We start from the raw sequence: 21,809 nt of genomic DNA on the forward strand, positions 1-21,809 counted from the left end.
AGGCAGAGAACCTGTCCCCTCTAAGTGTGGGTTGTGGTCTCTTGGCTTCTTTGAAATAGTAAGTTCCACCATCTGGCTGGACAATGCTGATTGAAAGGACATCGAGAGTTTCCCATTCATAAAAACGTGAAGAGTCTTCCATATACCCATTTAACAAAAAATGAATCCTCTTGTGGGCACTGAGGAAAGAGGGCTGGCAAATTCTGCCCTTTATTATCTACATGCCACAAGGCTTCAGCAGTGTAATTGAGAGCAGAACTGAGTGCAGGGAGTATAACCAAAAGCTATTGACTCTGACTGTCCACTTGCAGATCACAGATATCAGTTACAGTTGTTTTGGCTGACAGCAAATCTCTAGATTGTGTAGCTGCTGATTTGGAAAATCACACTACAACTAGAACATTGATATCAGATGGAAGAGACGGGATCCACTGACATCAGATGTAGTTTATTCAGAGGAACCATAAACCTTGTGTCTTGGCCACTGGTGGCCAATAAAAGTCCCACTTGACATTTTAAAGAGTGTGTTTAATACTGGTATTCTGGACAAAATCTAGTTGGCGGGGGAAGCAACAACCTCCACAGGCCCCAGGGCAAGACAGAGGTGTGGGCATCAGACAGTCAACTCTCCGTGCCACCCAGAATGCAGTATGCCCTCCTAGCCCTCAGAGCTTCACCAAGCAGACAGTGAGGTGCTCCAACGGTGAATTAAAGAGCCTGGGGCTCTGGGCACTGGCACAGTAGCAGCAGAGGCAGTCGGGATCCCAGGGCCCCTTTGAATTGGTGAATCCTGGGGCAACTGCCCCCGTTGGCAAGCATGCCAGTTGGAATAACAATATTCCACAGCAAGCATCCAGTTCTTATTTAAGTTAGGGAACCATATCTATGAAAATAATTTGGCCCATAGTTCGTGAACAGAAGACAACGTTATTGACTACAGTGCACGGGAACCATTATAAGCTAGCATTCACTATACTACAAGATTTTACCCCGTGAGCTGGAAATTCCACTGTATGGTATGAAGTTATCACATGATCTCTAGGAACATTTTACAGTAATTATAAGATAATGGGTGTCCCCAGTGGGGAAAGAGTTAATCTCTCTGAAGAGTTTTTAAGTTTGATTTCTGTTTATAGGCTATTTGAGAAAAGAAAACAAACCACCCTATTTTCTTCCTTTTCCATGTACTTTTTGTAAACTAGATACCTAATCAATAGGTAGGGTTTGTCAAAATAGTATCTAAGTTCTTCAAGATACTACTAGGGATGTGAACGACTAGTCAACTATCCGATAAGCAAATGCTTATCGGCAGGGCCCGACAAATCAGTGCCCATGGCGAGTAGATTTCAGCTGGTCGCCCCATTCACCGGCAGCACGCGCATGCACAATGCGGGTCTGGCGCATGCACAGTGCGGGTTTGGCAAGTGGATTTATCAGACAGCTGACAGCTTATCAGACAGCTGACACGTTAGTCAACTAATTGCTCCCCCCACCCTTTCTGCCATCAGAAAGAGGCAGCAAGAAGTGGGGAAAAGAGAAGGGGTGCTTCAAAGCAGCAGCGCCGCATGGAGCCCAGATCAGCTGGGGACTCACCCCACTGACCCTGGGCTCCAAGCAGCACTGCTGCTTTGAAACTCTACATGGAGCCTGATGCCGGGCTCCCTGCCACATTTCAAAGCAGCAGAGCTACATGGAGCCCGGATTCAGTTGAGCTCTATGCGGCGCTGCCGCTTTGAAACACTGTGGGGACCACTGGGCCAGTGGGGGACTCAAACTTGAGTTCCCCTGGCCCCATGCTCCCCACCGTGCTTTCACCTAGGGCAATAGCTACACATCAAAGGCAGAGGTGCCCTTATCGACTAATCGAATAGTCAATGCAAATTGTATTGACTATTCGATTAGCTAATTGATCTAAATTTTACATCCCTAGCTACTACTTCTGATTTCCAGTGCTCTGGCAATCAGGAGTATTAATTCTGTTTCTGACCTCAACTGCGGAGTAACTCCTGGGAGACTGAAGTGGTATAAAATTGGCATACAGAAGTTCTGAATGAGATTCACAGCCTTGAAATTGCTATGAACGGGAACAGAGTTTGGCATTTCAGGGCCAAGACTGAAGGTGTATTTCTGCATGAAGGCTTTGCACATTCTAGCTATAGGCATCTAAGCACTACTGAACCAACAGATGGCTCAACATATCCTCCCACCCTTAAAGTCTGTTCTCAAAGGGACAGTAGACTGAAGTTTTGCCTACAGCAGCAGATTGTCTTGACCAGCTCTACAGCAGCACTGCTATTTCAGCTGGGTTTTAGGGCCAGAAAGGGTTAAATTGGGCTTCAAATAAACTAAACATGTTTAGGGACTTAAATATCCAGAAAAGGCTAATAAACGTAGTCTGTGGACTTGTGGTAAGGCTATAACTGAAGACTTGGACTTAGGCATGATTTCATTTGACTAAGACTAACAATTTACATAAGGAGCATTTGGGCAACTGGGTTTTACTGCAGTTCCTTTATTACTATTGTTACCATAAACTATGTACACAAAGTAACAGCGTATCCCAGGCTCTTTGTGTAAATCAAAAGTGATGCCAATGAGCTTTTCACACACCACCTGCCTTAGTTACTTTGATTGTGTACAAGAACACATGACTGCCTCCCTGCTCTTCTTGCTAACTCCTTCCTGAATTAGGCTATTCTATACTCAGTACTGATTCCTGCCTGCTTTACCGTGTAAACAGCTACTTCCTGAACTACTAATGTGTGTAGTGGGTCATATCAGAATTGCAGAGCTTGGGAGGAGGACAAGCCATTCCAGAAGGCCTCACTGCCTTCTTGCATTGGACTCCTATATGGCCATGAGCCACTTTAGAAACAAACAGCCAGCCCCCAGATGACATACTGTTCATTTGAGAATTAACCAGTTTCCAATGATTAATTTAAAGTAACAATTACACGGTTTAAACCATTTTTTTAATCCAAATTTCTTCATAGTTTGGGTTATATGTTAAGATCATTCAGTCCTGCCCGCAGAGGGAGACAGCTCTGATGAAGTCCTTTAGTAATTCTCAGACCTGAAGGTCTTCTGAATCACAGTTTGGGATCTAACCTGCTCAGAGAAACAAACATGTCAATGGTCAGATCTATCGTATTTGTTTCTACCCAGATTCTTGTCCAACCTTTCTCACAAATAGTTGGCATATTTCTAATTTCTGTTCAAATGGTGCTGTGGTATTGATGGCATCTTTGATTGAGATTATTTGTGATCATAAAGTATCTAGCAATGGCAGAATTCCTTTTCTGATTTCCTCCTCATATCCTTCGTTATATTCTGTGCATGTGGCATGGAAACTATAACTGGTTCTGTGCCCCACATGGGTCTGTCAAATATGTAGTCTCACCACACTGTCTTGCTGACCCTGCTAGGAAGAATTCAGTATGATTCAATTGCTGACTGTTTCTATTTCTGGAATTGTGGGTAAAATCCTATCTTAAGGGTTTCACTTTTGTATCCAAAGCCCTAGGATTTGTCCATATCAGAGGGTACATCTATACTTCAATACAAACTCCATAGCATCATGTCTCAGAACCCAGGTCAGATGCCTTAGGCTCGTGGAACTAAAAATTGCTGATAGGGACTGGGCCTCAACCTGAGCACAGGAGGCTGACACACCACAAGGGGATCAGGTCTCAGAGCCCAGGCCTCAGACCAAACTGGCCCACAGTAGTTTTATAGATCCACAAGCCTGTGCCAGCCACAGCTGTGCCATATGGATCTTTTATTGCAGTGTAGATAATACCCAATTGTGACAATGTACGGGCTCTGCTAAGGGGAGGGAGGCTGTGCACAGAATATTGGAAGATGTAGGACAGTGTTGAGATGCAGTGGTTGTGCAGGAAAGCTTGCAAAATATCTCCTTACAACATAATTGTGACTAGCTGATGCAACTACAACTTTCATGAGCAGCCTGAACTATACACCCAGAATAACGACAATATTTCCCCCATACCATTCTTGCCCTGCATTCTGCCAGTGTTTCCTGTGGAAGTTTTAACACTGTCTCTTGCACCTAACTTAGAGCTTGTGTTCTAAGTACTTAAAATATAGAAGACAATGTCCAGGAACTACCTCCTTCATGTCACCAGCTACACAAACTTGCACTGGGATTTTACTACCATCAATCTGTACCTCTTGGCAGGTGTGGTAACTGCTGTTTTGGTAGCACACTGGACTAACAACTGGTTGATGAGTGCAGACTTAGCTCTTCATCCATATGGCCAAGCTTATGTTTGGTTCAGAGTGGTTATTCTGGCTAGACATGGAGCACCATGTAATACTACCTGCAGCAGAAATTTGGACTCTTATAAAACACGAACCCTCTGTAAGGCAGAATTCTCTCCTCATCACTATCTGAAATGCACCATCCTCTCTAAGAACATTACCATGGTGCAATTTGGTCTCCATTTCTGTGAAACAAGGAGAGGCAGATCAGGTGAATGATCAGTGCTTTAGCTCACAGATGCACAGTGGGTGAGAAGAGGGGTTATGTAGCCCACTATCACATCTTGAGAGAAGCCTTTCTGCAGATGTTCTGCAGGAACTAAATGCATGTGAGGGTTTGTCTACACTGCAGGTTTTTTTGGGAAAACAGTAATTTTTCCAAAAAAAATGTCACTTAGATCCATACCGCAATCAGGAGGGGCCCGAGGTGGACTGTGGCAGCTGGCACCCCAGGCAGGCGGCACAATAGGCACCCCTGCCTGCACGGCCATCAATGGCCATGATGTCATCATCGGGCACCCGGGCCAGTGGCACTCTAGGCAACTGCCTAGTTCGCCTAGGCTCACGGGCTGCCCCTGACTGCAATCACATTCTTTTGAAAAAAAAAAATCAAAAGAACAGAGGGGTTTTGTCTGACATTGGTAAACCTCTTTCTACGAGGAAGAAGCCTTTTTCCGAAAGAGCTCTTTTGGAAAAAAGGCATGTGTGGATGGGGAAGAGGGTTTTTTCCAAAAGAAGAGGCCTCCAGGAAAAAGCACAGGTGCCCTGGTGGCCACGCCATCCATACTAATCACAATTTAAATGCAAGATAGGACGCTATTTTTCAAAAAAGCAAATTCCTTTTTTAATGCACTTTTGCTGTTTTTTCGCAAGATCTTTTCTGAAAAAGCTTCTTTCGAAAGAAGCCTGCAGTCTTGACATAGCCAGAGGGAAGCACTCATTTATGTGAGGAGAAGGAATCATGGAGGGTAGGAGAGTTTGGACACTGGAATTGAAACTAAGGAATGGTGTCGAAGGGAGGTAAAGATGATGATGATGATGATGATGAGTGAGGGCAAGTGCCTCCATATATTTAACATTAAATGAACTTAAATACCATCTTGCAGCTAATAAGCTGTACCCAAGATTACCTTTGGATATGGCATTGCATTCCTCTACCTTTTGTTGGTCTTTGGAGGTTATCTTCCTCTTTGATTGGAAAATGCCTAATACATTGGGGTACTTCTAGAATCTAAACAACAACTCCTCCGTGACCAAGCCTCCAGCAGCCATTCTTCAATAAAAGTCATGAGCTCTCCCTTCTAACTTCAATTAGCAGATCCAGCACTCTCAGGTTGCTTAATATGCACCTATTCCCCCCAGAAATGCAATCTGTTGAAATTTTTCTTAGTAGTGCTGCAAAATAAGGCAGTACCTTATTGGGTCTCTTGGTCTTTTTCCGCTCTCTCCAAATAAAACCTCGATTAGAGAAAGGATAAGAATATATTCCTGGGATGGAAGGAAGAGATGGTGATAGGCTCTTCCAAGCTTTTATTTAATTGGTTGGCTGAAGAACTTGTTTATCTCCATTTGATTTAATGATGCTTGCTGGCAGAGTTAATTCATTTCTATATTATCATTTAATGCTCCTGAGTGGTCCTTGTTGGCATTGCAAGTTATCATCAGCCTCAGAGCTTCTGTAGGAATATTTTTTGTATTGGAAGGAAACAAACAAAGTTGCCTCATTTTTCTGGTTTATCAACTTGAGTGAGCTTCCCCAAGACAGACAGCCAACTAAAAAGAAGCATCTGTTCCTATTATCTGCTTTGTAGTGTATCATCTACCTTTTTGTTCAGCTCTTCTAATGCACTGCATGCAGTAGGAATACTTTAAACTACTAAAATGAATATGCTTTCTGTGAATGACAGAGACTTTCAATGGAGGGACAATGTCTACTACCCACATGCTGTTGGTTGGGTCTCTAGCTGTGGGGCTCCGTATGTCAAAAATGCCCTGTTTTAGTGCCTTAGTTTTAAATTGGGGCATGCTTAAATGATCCATTTATTTCCTTGCCCAATGTTAAGCTCTTGGAGGTTTAACATTGGTATGGAGTCTTAAGGAACAAACAGGAGATTTTACAGCATGCTGCAGAGCACCAGAAATACATAGAAAACAGAAAAGGTGCATCTTATTTCTACTTTTCCTTCTAGCCATTCAGTAGTGTTTGGAGTCTAGTGAAACACTCCAGCAGTTGGAGTGGTCTTTCTGCCCTTACCTGCAATTCGTTTAAATCTTATCTTTGAGAAAGGATGCAGGGAAATTGCTAATTTATCTAAGATTAACTGTGGTTGTCTCTTATTGGTGCCATATGTGACTTAGTTCTATCTCTGCATTCATTACTGTATGTGATGCACAGACTTATTTCTCATTTCCTAAAGAACCAGATGCACCAAACATTAAGTATTTTACTTGTCTATCTGTTACTCAGTCCTCTTTAAATTTCCTGTACGTTCTTTTCCATCTGTCTTAGGTATTTATATGGTCAAAATCACCATAGTATCTGAGTGCCTGATTATTTTAATACATTTATCTTCACAACACCTTATGTGGGAGGGAAGAACTATTATTATTTTACTGATGGAAATTGAGGCACAGAGAAACTAAGTGACTTGTCCAAGGTCACACAGCAAATCTGTGGCAGGGCATAGAAATAAACCTAGGTCTCCTGAGTACCAAGCTACTCCTCTAACCACCAAACTATCCTTCCCCTCAAGCAAAGTTGAGATCCCCTGTGACACTATTTGACTGGGACTTCACAGGTGTAATGCCCCAAGATTCAGTAGGCAAATTCCTTCTCCTCCTATGTCCCAGACTATTGTATCATGTCACCTGAGGGCCAGAGATGCAGAAGCCAGCGGGAGGGGGAAGAAGTGGGGAGTTTAGTAAGTAAGTATAAGACTAGGGATAAGTAACTAAACATGACCTGATCTGAGAGCACCTGATGTGCTTTCTATGAGACAGGAAGGTGACAGTGAGGCTAACCTGGCCAGAGTGCAGTGTGCTTGCAGAGGGCATGAGAAAAAAAAAGAAGAGAGAGACTTATGCTTCCCTGTAAAACAACAAAGGGCAGCTAGGGAAGCCTCAGCAAAGCTGCAGTGGAAGCAAAACATACTGAGTCATCAGCCACCTTCCACTAGTTACTCACAAGTTCTCTGTTAGAATGAACGAGCTCACATTGCTACTGAGTTCCTTATGGAGGCACTGGTCTGGACCTTATCTGTGGATCATATAATTCAGGGCTATTATTCCGTACAGGTGACGAAACTCTCACAACTCCAACTTACATCTGCTGAGTCAGCAACTTTGCTCAAACCAAAGTTCAGTCTAAACCTACCTTTTGGACTTTGCTTTATCTTCTTTCCTTGGGAAAGTGTTCTAGGAAGCTTTGCTTGAAAGACATCATGACTGAATGGATGTACAACAATAGTTCTTTTCTTCAATCCTCCTAGTACCCACAAACAGTGTTCCAAACTTTAGTATTCTCTTTAAGTATGCTTCAATCGAGCATGCAGCCATGTATGTGAGAGGACAAGGAGGAACATTCCTGCCTGCAAAGAAAAAAAATTAATTAAATACAGTAGCCAGGGAAGTGTTATGTAATAAGCACATCTGTTTAGCCGGTGATATTTATTTCATAATTTAAGCAGCTTGCAAATCCTTCGGCTACCCATTTTTGCATGAATTGTGTGACATTACTGCTATCTTTAACTATTGGCATCTTCTAAATACTCACACTGACCTCAGTTGGCACTTAGAATTTTTCCTGGTGGCAGAAGAACTATGTAAAAGAACATTTGCAATCTGAAAAATTTGATCTCAGTCTTCTTGTTCAAATGTACCACTTAACACACTGATGCTTAGTCACTCATTTTCTTAATACTTCATACAATGGAACATAGTATCTCCCCAATGGTACCTGAAGTGCTGTATCTCAAGGTGGCAAACATGAAAACTACAATTTTGGAGAACTGTAGGTAAAGAAACTTATGTTTTATTAGATAGCAGTTACTTTGAAACATCTTAGGCCTGATTCTATTGTCAAAAACACTAGGGTAAAACAGAAAAGTCAGTGGAGTTCTACTACTAAGCAGTTCCTGTATTTGTAGGAAGAGAATCAGACTATTTCTTCAGATCAGTTGCAGTTATAAACGGAGAAATAGTCTGCTCAAATGTTCAGTTTTTAAAATATTGATTCATATGGATTTAGAAAGAAATATATTTCAACCTCAGAGGTGCTATTGTAATCAGAACACCTTCAATAAGTTAACTGGGTTTCCCAATGCATCATCTTGTATGCATCTGTTTTTGAATGATAAATTCCTTGCAGCATTCAAAAGCACTTAATTAACTTAAAAGTGTAAGTTCCATTGCTTTTCAATAGGACTAAAGTTTCTAAATCACCCTATGGATGTAATAGTGTAGTCATTATCCGACAAGCAAAAGCTTTTTGGTTAACGCTACAGACTACACGCATTTCTCCCCCGCCCCCAAGTATATTTTTTAATCAGGCTGGCCAGCAGCCAGGCTCAGTCTTCATTTACTTGGGGTCTGGGACCTACGCCCGCTGTAGCTCTGCATCTGAAGAGTATTAGGAGCCAGACAGGCAGGCAGCCTGGCTCAGTTTCGGCTCCTGCTGATTCAGGGAGCTCAGCCTCCTTCCACACCAGATGGGGGATGCTGCCACCCCGCGCTCCTGCCTCTGTATCAGCGGCAGCAGTGCGGGGCAACAGGCAGCTGGTTCGTAAGGGGAGCTCATTTTTAAACTGGCTCCCCTCACAGACCAGTTCTGCCTGACTCTCCACATTGCTGCCTCTGATACAGAAGCAGTAGTGCAGAGTAGTTGAGGGCTTCTTGGGAGTGAGGAAGGAACAAACTGGCTACCAGCCCTACCCCTGGGGTCTACAGAATAGTCGACTAACCAATAAGAATTCATGAGGTTCATCGACTATTCAATTAACCAATATTTAACATCCCTAAATCATCCAGGTGCTTTTGAAAATATTAGCCCTTTTTGTCTATAAAATAATCTGTAATAATAATTCTCATCTCTAACTTAACCAGCAGCATTGGAACAATGTTTACAGTGGGGGTGCTGAAAGCCATTGAACCAAATTGTAAACTCTATATATGATGGAAGCCACTACAAGATAACAGCTGCTACCACAGCTCCAGAACCCCTGCTCTGAGACTCATGTTACTGTTCCTTCTTTCTCCTCCTCTTTCCAAAATCAGATATCCTCAAGTGGAGAGGAGCTAGGCATGTACTGCTTTCCTTATAACTCATGGGAATCTACAAAATAGCCAACGTAGCCCGAAGTCAAAAGGGTTTTTTCACTGTCCCTTGAAATCCCCATTCATGGGTGGCGGTGAAGGGGTTATCAGATGCTGCTTATGGAAGAAACTCTGGCAGCATGTCTCCAAAAAAGCTGGGCTACCGAGAATCCTACCTCCAATAAAGCTGGGCTACTGAGTTCATGGGGCCACAGAGTCAGGCTGAATGCTCAATGCCAATGCACAGATGTACCTGTGAAAGGAAGGTATCGAGGCCTACCCAGAATATGTCAAATGAGCACCAGTTTAATTGTAAGTGTAAAGGAAAGGCAGCATTGTGAGATACAGGAGATAAAAATAAAAACAAAATTTGATTGGATGACCAACAATAACCCCACTTTTAGGGAAGTAAGTAACTGAGACAGCAGTATGCAACAAAGTGCTGATTACCCCAAATGGAGCAGACAAAGTTTTTGTAAGGGCAGAATGAGACAACAAAAATCTAACGTCAGCAATTGTCAGGAGAGTGGAGAAGTACCAAAATACCGAAACAGGGTATAGAAGGTTGGCTGAAACAGACCAAGAGTGGACGGGTTGCGAATCCAAAAAGCTAGGTCTGATCAACCAGGGTTCTCTCCCCGGCGTTGAATCTCGCTGCCACACATAAGCTCCAAAAGGGGAGCAACACCAGTCGTAAGTTGCAACGAAAAATCCAAAGAAAGGAAAAACATAAAAGAATATCTCCTGAATCTAAGCAATGCTTCTATTTTTCTTAACGTGAGTATTATATATTTGTTAACTCCATAAATTGTTTAAAGGTAAATCAGGAGGGTAAATCTGTAGGAGAAGTTGTTATTTCTTGTTTTTTTCAACTGTACTGTTTTTCTACTTTTTCTTTGTATATTATATTGTTTTAAAAGAATAAAAAATAGTGAATTGATTTAAATGGAAAATTAATTATAAAGTAAATAGAAAAAATAAAAATATCTTTGTTTGACCCTAAAAAGAAGTATTCCTCTGTCTGTGGTTTCAAATCCTTTAAAGAACCAAACCCGGTTACTGAAAGTACCCAGCTTCATAGACCTCAGGATATATGTATGGAACCCTCTGTTCATTGCACAGGAGGGCAAACTCCAGCCCTTTGCATAATTTAGGGATATTTCTGTGGACCAGATCCTCAACTGAAGTAAATTAGTGTGGCTATATGAAAGTAAATGAAACAGTGATTTACATCAGCTGAGGATCTGACCTACTATGTGACACTTCATGGGTAACTGTGCTTCCCATGGCTCTCACCATGTGTTTTTCTGTGGGATAGGATGATTATGTTTACAGCATGGAAGAAGGAGAGTTCACTAACTCTCCCTTTATTGCTAACTCCTCTTCTCAAGGGGGAAATGATCTCCTGCTTAGATTAGCACTTCAAGTAAAAAAGTTACCTGTACTAGGAAAAAACTAGTCTAGAATTTAACAAGAATAAATGTACTAGAAAGCTACATGCTACTACAGATGAACACATTAGCCTTCCTTCTGCAGAGACCTAAAATTGAATGATAAACAAGTTTGGATGGCTGAAGCAACTCCTTTGTAAATGTTGGTTTCCCATTACAATACCACTTAGAATTTGGCATGATTAACAGTTGCTGCTCATAAAAAGGCCTAGGACTGGAACAGTAAGACATGATTGCTGCAGGTCAGACTAGAAGTGCATTAGCAGAATGAGTTTTAAGTAATCTGAATGCCTGACCACAGCCAGTAAAACCAGTTCTTCATTTTTACGAGCTTGACAGTTCCTCTCAAATTAATTTTTAAAACATCCAGTATTCCTATCAGAAATCTCTAGTATTACACTACTGACAAAAACAAAGAATCTCTATCTTGGAGAAAGACTCTTGATATATTTCATTTAACTACATAAAAGATGATCCAAGACTTTGAATTCACTGCTCTGATCCTCCTCCTGATTATATAGGTTGGACCTCACTGGGCTGGTACCCTTGGGACCTGACTGGTTCTGGACAAGGGGATTTGCCAGACCAGGAAACATCGTTCCCCTTGTGGCCGTGCTGCCACTGGGTAGAGCTCCAGCCTGCCCCCCGGGGCTCTCCTCGGCCCTGCTTCTACTGGGTCTGGAGTGTCACAGCCAGAGCTCTGCAGCCACCTGGCTCCATTGCTTGGGCTAGAGCTCTGTGGCAGCGGTAGAGGCAGGGGCGGATGAGAGTGCCGCGGGGCCCAGGGCAGCACCGCGGGGCCCCGGGCAGTGAAATTTTGCGGGGCCTCTCCTCTGACACGGCGCATACGCGGGGCCACAGGCAGCCGCCCCGCTCGCTCTGCCCTAAATCCGCCGCTGGGTGGAGAAATGGGGCCAGAGTTCCCTGGCTGCCACTGGAGCTGGAGTTCCCCAGCTGCTGGAGCCAGAATGCAGTCGGAGCTCCTTGGTTGGTGATGGGGTTGCCACTGGGGTCGGAGCTCCCTGGCCACAGCCAGGCTACAGCTCCCCAGCTGCTGGGGCCAGGGAACTCCCCACCATACAGAATGTCCTCCCCCACCCCGCCGAGTCAGGGCTCCCGGCTGAGTCGTGGATGCCCTTTATGGCGCTCCTGCCCTGCTGCCAGACGTCCCTCTTCCTGGGCTCTGTGGTCCAGAAATACCCATGGTCCATGCCGGACCATGGATGTTGTTGGACCAGGGAGTCCCGCTTAAGGGAGGTACAACCTGTACCTATATGTGGAAGGAGTATTCAGTGACACTGCACCAGTGTAAAACAGGAGCAGGTGAAAGCAGAATCAGGGCCACCAGTGGATGTCTCTCCAGTTTACCATGTCCATTCCTTGTCTCACTTATTTAATTGGAGTGACAAGTGTGGTGCATAGAGCTGAATCGCAAGCAGAAAATGTAAATGCACAATATAATTCTTACGAGCTACCTGTAAATACGTACATACATCTTCTCCAGATGATGAGTTACGAAGAAGTGACTAGTAAAGCAAAGTACCATGCCATTCTGGTGGAACATCTGGCACAGAATATTTATTATTAATTACTTTTTAATAGGACTTTAACCAGAATTGGACAGAACTATGGACTGTGGATCCTAAATTATGCAACCATTTTTAAATGTTTGTCCACGAATTGTACATATTGTGCCAAAAAATGTAGACAGCACTTTATAGAGAAAAACATTACCTGCCTGAAAGAACTTACAAACTCCAGTGGTCTCAGTCTTTCCAGACTCCCCTTTCATGAGTCTGATTTGTCTTGTACATCCAAAGTTTCACCTTGCTTAAAAGCTACTTGCTTACAAAATCAGATATAAAAATACAAATGTCACAGCACCTTTTTAACTGAATTGCTTCCTTTCTCATATTTACCATATAATTATAAATCAATTAAAATATACTGCACTTACATTTCAGTGCCTGGTATGTAGAGCAGTATAAAATAAGTCACTGTATGAAATTTTAGTTTGAACAGAGTTTGCTGGTCCTTTTTATGTCTCCTGTTGTAAAACTAGGCAAATAGCCAAATGAGTTGAAGCATCCTGGGAAGATCTCTGCATACCCTGGTTGAGAACCACTACTCTAGGACACAGTGGGTACCAATGACTACCCCACCGTCCTTAGCAATAAGCATCTCAGCAGCTTCCACTGAACGATTATATTTAACATGGTCACTCATCGGAGGAAGCCGGTTTTGCCCAGGGAAAGCTCATGATACTATATACAAGGTTAGTCTCCAAGGCACTACAGAACTACTCTTTTCTTTTTTTACCGTCACCGATGATAATCCTGCGCCAGCTGGTTCCCCGGCAAGGCGTGATATTGGGGTGCGTGTGACTCCCTGGGCTCGGATCTACCGTAGCCCCCACAGGCTCGAGAAGGTGCGATGCCCCGGGCCCGCCAGCACCAGGCTTTCACACGAGCAAACCCAGTCGCCCTTTACCTGTGCGGCCGTTTGGCCGCGCGCAGACACATCAGCAGCTTTAGGGCCTCCAGTCCCAGGGGGGCTCCCTCCAGGTTTCCTCAGGGGCTGCCACCTCCCGTGCTGATCCGGGCAGCGGCGGCCCCCAGGCACGGCTACAGCTCCGCGAAGCCGGGCCAAGCAGCCGGCCAGCGGACGCGCCTGACCGAGACCCCGGCGCTGTCTATCCGCCGCCAGCCGCGGTCCCGGGGGGGCTGGAGGCAGAAGTTGCTGCCGCCGCCGCCGCCGCCGCTAGGTTCAGCAGCTCCGGACGCGACCCGCCAGGAGCCCGCCCCGCCCCAGCCCGCTAGCTCCTAGCCGCGGCGGGGCGGAGCCTGGGCGAAAGTTTGGGGCGCCCAGTCCTGCCACGCAAACTAAGTGTGACTCGCGGGCCAGCCCGCGGGGAGAAGCCGGCTCGCTTCCCGGCCCCGAGGTGCGGCCGGGCGGGCTCCTCCTCTCCTCCCCCGAGGGGAACCCCGCAGCCCCGGCCAGGGAAGTCCCAGCAGCGTTGCTGGCGAGGGGCTGTGACCCTCCTCTCGCACGCGCCGCCTTCCCGGCCGCCGGGGAGCGGCTCTGAGCACAAGGGGGCAGGAAAGTTCCCGGCGGGCCGGACTCACTGCGGAGCGGGGTGCCCAGGCTGCGGGCTGGACAGCGGCGCGGGCTGCAGCTGTGAGCAGCGGGCGGAACTAAGGCAGCGGTGCTGCCGCTACTTGGGGGAGGCGCGCCGGGCTCTCCCGCCCTGTCTACGGGGCGGGCTGAGCACCCAGTGACGCGCTGGGCGCCTCCGCCTTCCTCACTCTGCCCGGCGCGGAGGGGCGAGAGGTAGAAACGCTGGGGGGACCCGCAATCCAGCTGTGCCCCGAGGCCGCGCCCGTTCCCGAGCGTTCTCTCCTGCCCCGAGTCCTGAGCTGCTGGGGTGGCTCCCTGGCGGGCGGGGCTCGCTTTTGTAACCAGCTTTGCACGTTGTCTGCGGGGAGCTGTGTCTTGACGCTGGTCTCCTGTTTGGCTCTGGCAAGCCAGAAAGGGGAACACGGCACCGCGCCCATCGGACCCCCACAAGCCTGGAGGAGAGGGGCCCTCCCCCACCTCTTCCTGGATTACTTTGGCAATCAGACTAGCGCTGACACGGGCGGAAGTTCAATGTTAATATGCTGCCTTGGGCTTCTCAGTTTCACAGCCTCGAGTCTCAAAACCCTGCAGCGATGAATCTATGTAATTCTCAAGTAACGCCTTTCTGTTCACGTTTGTGACCTAATTTGGGAGCAGATATGCTTAGAAATATTGTGGTTGGTTACTTCTTCTTTTTAAGGGACACATTTTTGCATAGGGTTTATTATGCTGATAGTTATTGAGAGAACGTAAATTGGCATCAGTGCTCTACGAACATAGGCTGTTTCCACTCTAGATAAACCCTAGGGGATTCAGGAAGTTATGATAATGTGAAGTGTTGACTAGGGAAAGCATTTATTTTATGTGCAAAAACCAGAGGCTTGACTGAGCAAGTGTTACCGAAATTGAGGCGCCCCCTACAATTTGTTACAGAAAAACAAAGAAGTGAAATTTCAGAATCCAACACCACAAAATAATTTATGGATAAGCCCTAGCCCCCACCATGACTTTGGGGCTGGCAACAGTGAAATAATAATAATAAAAAAAATGTAGCTCACCTACCGTTTTTAGTAGCAATTAGTTATTGTCTTTATTCCAGTATTTTCCTTTTTTGAAAAAGTGACTTTAAATATGCATTTCATTACTTGAAACCATGAAAAAGGATACACATTTGTTTGCCTAATTTCCTGTCAGCTTTGTCTCTACAGAGTAAGTCTTACAATTTTTCTGAGGACAACATTCAACTTCTGGTTTTGCCAAGGGGCCCCCATTTCATACACAACAGTGACTATGGAATTTATGGAAAATACACAGGTATGGGGTATGGCTGGTAGGGATTATCCACTGGATCTAATGTGTAATGAAAAAATAAGGGTCATGAATCAGTCCTCAGAAAATGCTGGTTACTGGGCAAGGGAACAACAACACTTAAATGCAACACGTTTTAAATTAATAAAATAACTTTTGTATACAACATCTAATGAATACGTGGAACTCACAGGCTCAAGATTTTGTTGAAACAAAGGCTTTGTCTAGATAGGACAGTATGTGCATCTTAAACCAGAAAAGGTACACTGAGTTCTAGTCTACACTACTACATGCCCTCAATCTAAGTTATGCAAAGTCAACTACATGAATGAGGTAGCTGAAGTCAACATACTTAGATCTACTTACCACTGCAGAACAAAAAGACTACCTCTTTCCCAAGAAGCTTACACTTTGGCTGCGTCTACACTGGCATGTTTTTGCACAAAAGCATCTGTGCCAGTGTAGATGCTCTCTTGCGCAAGAAAGTTCCGATGGCCATTTTAGCCATCAGGCTTTCTTGCGCAAGAAATTAACATTGCCTGTCTATACTAGCCTCTTGCGCAAGAGGGCTTATCCCTGAGCAGGAGCATCAGAGTATTTGCGCAAGAAGCACTGATTTTGTACATTACAACGTCAGTGTTCTTGCACAAATTCTCACGGCCAGTGTAGACAGGCAGCAAGATTTTGCGCAAAAGCAATTGCTTTTGTGCAAAATTTTGCCAATGTAGACACAGCCTTTAAGTATGAGACAACACGAGACAATTCTTATCCTTATTTCTAAGGCCTTGAACAATTATGTGGTAGTATAAATAAAGATCTCTTAGGGTATGTCTAGACTACATGCCTCTGGCGACAGAGGCATGTAGATTAGACTACCCGGCACAGGAAAATGAAGCAGCAATTTAAATAATCGCCACTTCATTTAAATTTACATGGCTGCCGCACTGAGCCGATCAGCTGTTTGTCGGCTCAGCGCGGTAGTCTGGACGCTCCGCGGTCGACATCAAAGGCATTTGTCGACCTCCCAGGTATGCCTCATCCCAGGAGCTTTTTAAAATTCCGCTAGACATCTATCTGCATCATTAGCCATCTAAATAGTCTTTAAAAATCTAGCCTTTACTTTTCCATGTCTCTTGATTTGCTTTGTTCTCTCTGAATAACATTCACTAGTGTAGGGAGTTTCATGTCTGTTGAGTCTCTTTGGGAACCTAAACCTCAAAGGGTACCCTGAATCCCCCTAGCTGGAGCCACGTCCACTGTGGCTGGGTGTGAACAGGACTCCCCGCAGACCTGAAAGGGTGTAAGCATTTCCAAGTACCTGTTACTCTCATATGCATTGCTTTGCCTGTGCTGATTGTTGTATTACTTTGCAGTAGCTGTGTAACCATTTGGCAGTATTAAGCCTGTAATAGTAATGATAGATGTAGTGAGATTAATACAAGCAACTATCTATCCCTAATTGAATTTGTCTTCAAGCAAATCCACAACCCTGTTGGGGCCTGGCCCTGTGACCTGACAGAAGGCCTTCTGCATTAGGTGAATTTTACTCTGTCCTTTTTGTTTCTTGTTCCATTGTCCCTTCTCCCTTGCTTCTCTTCACTATGTAGTTCTTTCAGAACCTATGGCCTGTGTTATTCAGGAGGTCAAACTATCATAATGGGCACCTTCTAGCCTTAAAATCTATTAATCTATATTCCATTGTCTGGTCTCCAACTACCTTCTTTTTTTCTTGTTTCCCCCTCCTTATTCTTTTGTCAGTCACCTTTGCTTTCTTCCTCACTTATTTTCATCTCCCTTTTGCTTCACGGGCTGTTCCTGATCTCTGAAAGCTCTCTCCCCTCCCCCCCCCCCCGTCTGAAATTTTAACAATGACAGGAAGATCAGCTAATTTCTCCTCTTTGAATTCTCCTTCCTGACCCCTCTTCCCTTCATAGCATAGGAGAGGAGACATTATTTACTAAATAAGAGGAGTCAACCAGTTGTTGAATGTGGAGAGTTGGAGGACTAGTCACTATTGCCTGTAATCTGGGGGTGTAATGTATCACAGACATAGAGTCTCACTAAAGCAGGATGAGCTATGCTTCTTTAATTTGTGATTGTAAAGGCTCACATTTTAATGCAAAAGCTTAGCTGGAATGAAAAGTAAAGCATTTACAGAAACACCACCCTGTTCATGAACCATTTCTTTAAATTATAAAAAAGTGTGTGGATTTGGATTAATTTTATTAATCAGCAGTTAGGCCAGATTAATTTATTGCTGTCAAACTAACACCTAAACTCTATTACTTACCGTATTTTCCGGCGTATAAGGCGACTGGGTGTATAAGATGACCCCCTAATTTTCTAGTTAAAACATAGGTTTTCGTCTTATACTCGCCGTATAAGACTACCCCCCCTTAAAAGGCCAACCGGCAGCGCCTCAGCGCCCCTCCGCCTCCCTGGCTTTGCTCCTGGTGTCCCTGGTCTGCTGGAGACTGTCTCCAGCAGACCAGGGACACCGGGAGCAAAGCCTTTGAGGATGCCGGCAGCGGGACAGCCGCGGCGCGTCTGGGCTGCCCCGCTGCTGGCTTCCCCCGAGGCTTTGCAAAGCCGCGGAGGGGCTCGGGCAGCGGGGCAGCCCAGGCGCGCCTGGGCTGCCCCGCTGCCCGAGCCCCTCCGCGGCTTTGCTCCGTGTCTTCCTGGTCTGCAGACCAGGGAGACGCGGAGCAGCTTTTCTCACCCCGGAGTACACGGGCGGCGGGACCGCGAGGTCCCACAGTCCGTGTCCTCCGGGGCGAGAAAAGCCCCATTCGTACCTGCAAGTCGGGGACTGCCTGTATACCCGGCGTATAAGACGACCCCCGATTTTTGGGGGATGTTTTTTAGCATAAAAAGTCATCTTATACGCCGGAAAATACGGTATTAAAGTGCCTATGTGAACTAGGGATGTAAAATCCAGGTTAATCAGTTTACTGGTTAAACGTCAGACTGACCTAACGTTTAACCAGTTAACCAACTAAGCAGGATCTGGGGTAGGGAACACTCCAGCCTGGCTCGAGCAGCCCCCAATCCGCTGGGCTCCTGCCCCAGCCCCACACTGGGGCTAGGGCTGCCACTGGCTCCCAGCTCCTGTCCATGGCAGGCCTGGGCTTCCTGCGAACAGAGCTGCTCCATGAGAGCAGCCCCTGCCTGTGGATGTGCTGCTCCATCCCCCAATGATTACGGGGGGGGGGGGGGACTGGTAAGCATTACCTAGGGGTGATTCTTACCGGTTAACCTTTCACATTCCTAATGTGAACACTGGGGAAATAAAAAACAAAACAAAACAAAAACTACCCAAAGAATATAAAGCTTTACTTTGACAGAGTCAATAAAACAGTTTACAAATAATACTTTGTGTTCTTCACACCCCATGAATCAGCATGTGATCCAATATTTGTCACCATCTGTCAATCTTTGATTATTTGAAATGTTGTTATACTGACAAAGAAAGTGATACTGGCAAGATCTTATAGTTAAGGGTAACAATTTTATTAAATACCTTATAACATAGAACACATTCTAAACAGACAAACAATACAGTAGATCTGATGATCAAAGATCATTTTTAAATAAGATTGTAGCCTCCTCTAAAGAAGACATGAACAATATTCAGTAACTATTAACTTCAAACCAATTTTTCTATTGTAGCAGCTAAGAAAAACGGGTTCTATTTTTTATATGTAGAAACAGACCTTTATTAAATATATACTACTCAAAAGCCTTTAGCTTTTTGGCTTCATGATGGTTTGTATTTTTTCCCCCATCTCTGAGGCCTTATCAGTGAACAATGACTACTAATGCATGACAGGGCACAATATTAACATACTCCCCATTAGAAGCATCCCTCTCCTTCCCCTGTATCATGCCCTTATGGTCTCCTTTTGCCTAAGGCAGTACTCAACTCCCCTCAAGACAGTTAATGCACACCCCAAATAACCATTACAGGCTGCCATATTTTTGCTTTGGTATCTCATTCTGATCCATTCTCTGGAGTTCTAAGTATTTACCTTTTGCATTTTTTTCCTATTTCTTGTAATCCAGGGAGTGAAAGATAAAAGTTCAGTTTGACTGCAGATCATTGTCGTGGTAATAGTCAAACGTTCTATAATAGGGGAAGACTCAGACATTTTAAAATTAAAACAAATACAAATCCACAGGAAGCTGGAATGAATTTAGGAGCTGCTCTTCAATTAAAAAAACATGACCAATAAATGACCTCACTGCACTCACTTCCATGCACTACTGCTTACATTATCAGATATATATTCAGTTTGAAATGACAATCAGGGAAACTCCCCATTTGAGAACTTCAAGTGTTTTTTAACTTCAGGTTTGCTTTTAACCACCCTCCTGCATCCCCCTTACAAAAAGAAAAGCCATCTTTTAGAAATGTTTATATATTTCTAGGTCATGTAAAGCAAAGCAATCAACTATTTTAAAAGTTGCTTATCTTAATTTGTGCTTAACAAAATTGATTATATTGGTACATGAACTTTTGCAGTCACTTAGGGTGTCATGCGCTCAAGCAAACTACCTCTAAGGCTAGATGCAAAAGTGACTGGACGTGCTGCTTTTATCTGGCCAAGGGAGGATATATTTTGCCCTTATATAAGCAGATACAATGCCACGGAAGTCAGTGGAGTTGCACTCACTTACACTAAGGCTTTGCCTCTACATTCCCTTGTGTTAGTAGTAAAACAAAACATGAGTTCAGCACTGACAATTATCTTCAACTGCTGCAAATGGGTAATACTTTAGTTTATCTGGTTCACATTCAGACTACCAGGCTAAGGAAGCTGATTAAATGCTAATAACAAGGCAATTTAATTAGAAAAAGGTTTACTCTTAACTGATTATGAAGAAAAACTGTTATAAATCAGAAGAGTCACTAAAATCCAAAGTTCTCACACTCCATATAGAACTTCCAGTGCTGATCCATTATATGACATGGAAGAAATTCCTCATCATTTATTAATACTATTTCATTTAACTGAAGAAAGCTTATGGAGCTTTTTACAGAATCTGACTGGAAGGATGATTCTGTTGGGGGGAAAAAACAAACATTAAAATAAGATCCAATTATACTTACTATTATTTATATAAGATCATAGGTATAGATGACTCTTTACAGACATATTAACTCTGACAGATCCCCAATCCTAGGATCTTAGACCCTGATCTGCAATTTATAGTAAAGGCACATTGCTGCACTAACAGAGCCCCATTAGCTTCAGTGGGGCTGCACATGGGAGGTAGTAGTGCGACTGTGCACAGTAAATTGCAGGATCAGGCCCAAGGCTCTAATACTAATCACCTGTGTATGTTCAGGATTGGAGCCTTCTTTAAAATGCATAAAGTGAAGAAGATTGGGTACCTGAGGGTAGAAGTTGGTTCTGTGAGTTTTAGTTTGCGTTATTTAAAACATTAGAAATGGCACATTATAAAAATTCAACTATGAAAGATGTAACAAGGCAGAAGCTCAGCAGCAGTATAGAATTTGCTGATCAAATCCAGTAGTCAATGACCTTTGGAGAGTTATATTTTGTTTTATTTATCCTTTCTTAGTTAAAAACATTTGCACGCAATATCACAGCAGCATGTCAGAATATTTTGGATGGGGCTCCTGGATACTAAAACTATCACTGAAGAAATGGCAGCACAGCTGAAAGTAATGGGGAGGGGCAGCACTCAAACTTAACAGCTGCTAACCATAGCAAAGCTGTTACAGCTAACAGTGGCTCTTAGGCAGAGGAAGTGGGTTGGCATGAGAAGAGTGGCACCAGAATGAAAAGATCAGTGTTCAGGCCCTCTTCAAATGTCCAAGACTCTCTGGTCTTTTCTTAGCAGACAAAAAGGATGTATGCTGGACTTTTGATAGCTCAATATGTTAACGTGATTAAAAAGCCCAATTAAGAGGCATACTAACATGTTAACTGGCTACGTTTTGCCTAGATTCTCCCCAGGCTTCAGATGTGTAAGCCAGCATCTTAATGGGCTTTTCAGTTGTGTTAAGCTACATTGAGCTAACACAAATGAAACACAGCCTTTTTGTCCTTCAATACAGGCCTTCTGACAAAAAACACCTTTACCCCAACCCTGAAAAAATAATGAAAGAAGGATCTTGGATGGTGTGAATAATGGTAAGGCTCCTTTTGATTTCAATGGGACCAAGTTACATTAAAGATTATTCTTCAATATTAGGGAGACAAAGTGGGAGAAGTTATATGTTTTACTGCACCAACTTCTGTTGTGAAAGACAAGCTTCCAAGTTTACATAGAGTTCTCATTCAAAGCTCAAAAGTTTGTCTCTCACCAACAGAA

At 44.2% G+C, this 21,809-nt stretch overlaps 2 protein-coding genes across 14 annotated transcripts in view; both read right to left on the bottom strand.

Annotated features, from left to right (window-relative positions):
• The window catches only part of GCNT4 (glucosaminyl (N-acetyl) transferase 4), a 29,624-nt gene extending 14,920 nt beyond the window's left edge, over window positions 1-14,704 (bottom strand). For 4 of the 8 annotated variants that reach the window (XM_075932299.1, XM_075932300.1, XM_075932298.1 and 1 more), the window contains exons 1-2: window positions 13,533-14,704; window positions 7,655-7,868 (exon numbers count right to left, since the gene is read on the bottom strand). The gene's annotated coding sequence lies outside the window, so the exon portion shown is untranslated. Of the gene's footprint in view, window positions 1-7,654; window positions 7,869-8,059; window positions 9,817-12,999; window positions 13,136-13,532 lie in introns of those variants that run through there. The other 4 variants (XM_075932296.1, XM_075932294.1, XM_014574161.3 and 1 more) reach the window with 4 other exon arrangements.
• A 5,466-nt stretch (window positions 14,705-20,170) lies between these two features.
• ANKRD31 (ankyrin repeat domain 31) overlaps window positions 20,171-21,809 on the bottom strand; it is a 195,420-nt gene continuing 193,781 nt past the window's right edge. For all 6 annotated transcript variants that reach the window (XM_075932280.1, XM_075932281.1, XM_075932279.1 and 3 more), the window contains one exon: window positions 20,171-20,528. In XM_075932280.1, the coding sequence (XP_075788395.1) occupies window positions 20,377-20,528 (152 nt within the window). In that variant the 3' untranslated portion in view covers window positions 20,171-20,376. The remainder of the gene's footprint in view (window positions 20,529-21,809) is intronic.

The sequence above is a fragment of the Pelodiscus sinensis genome, chromosome 6 (genome assembly GCF_049634645.1).
Source record: "Pelodiscus sinensis isolate JC-2024 chromosome 6, ASM4963464v1, whole genome shotgun sequence".
Taxonomy (NCBI): Eukaryota; Metazoa; Chordata; order Testudines; family Trionychidae; genus Pelodiscus; species Pelodiscus sinensis.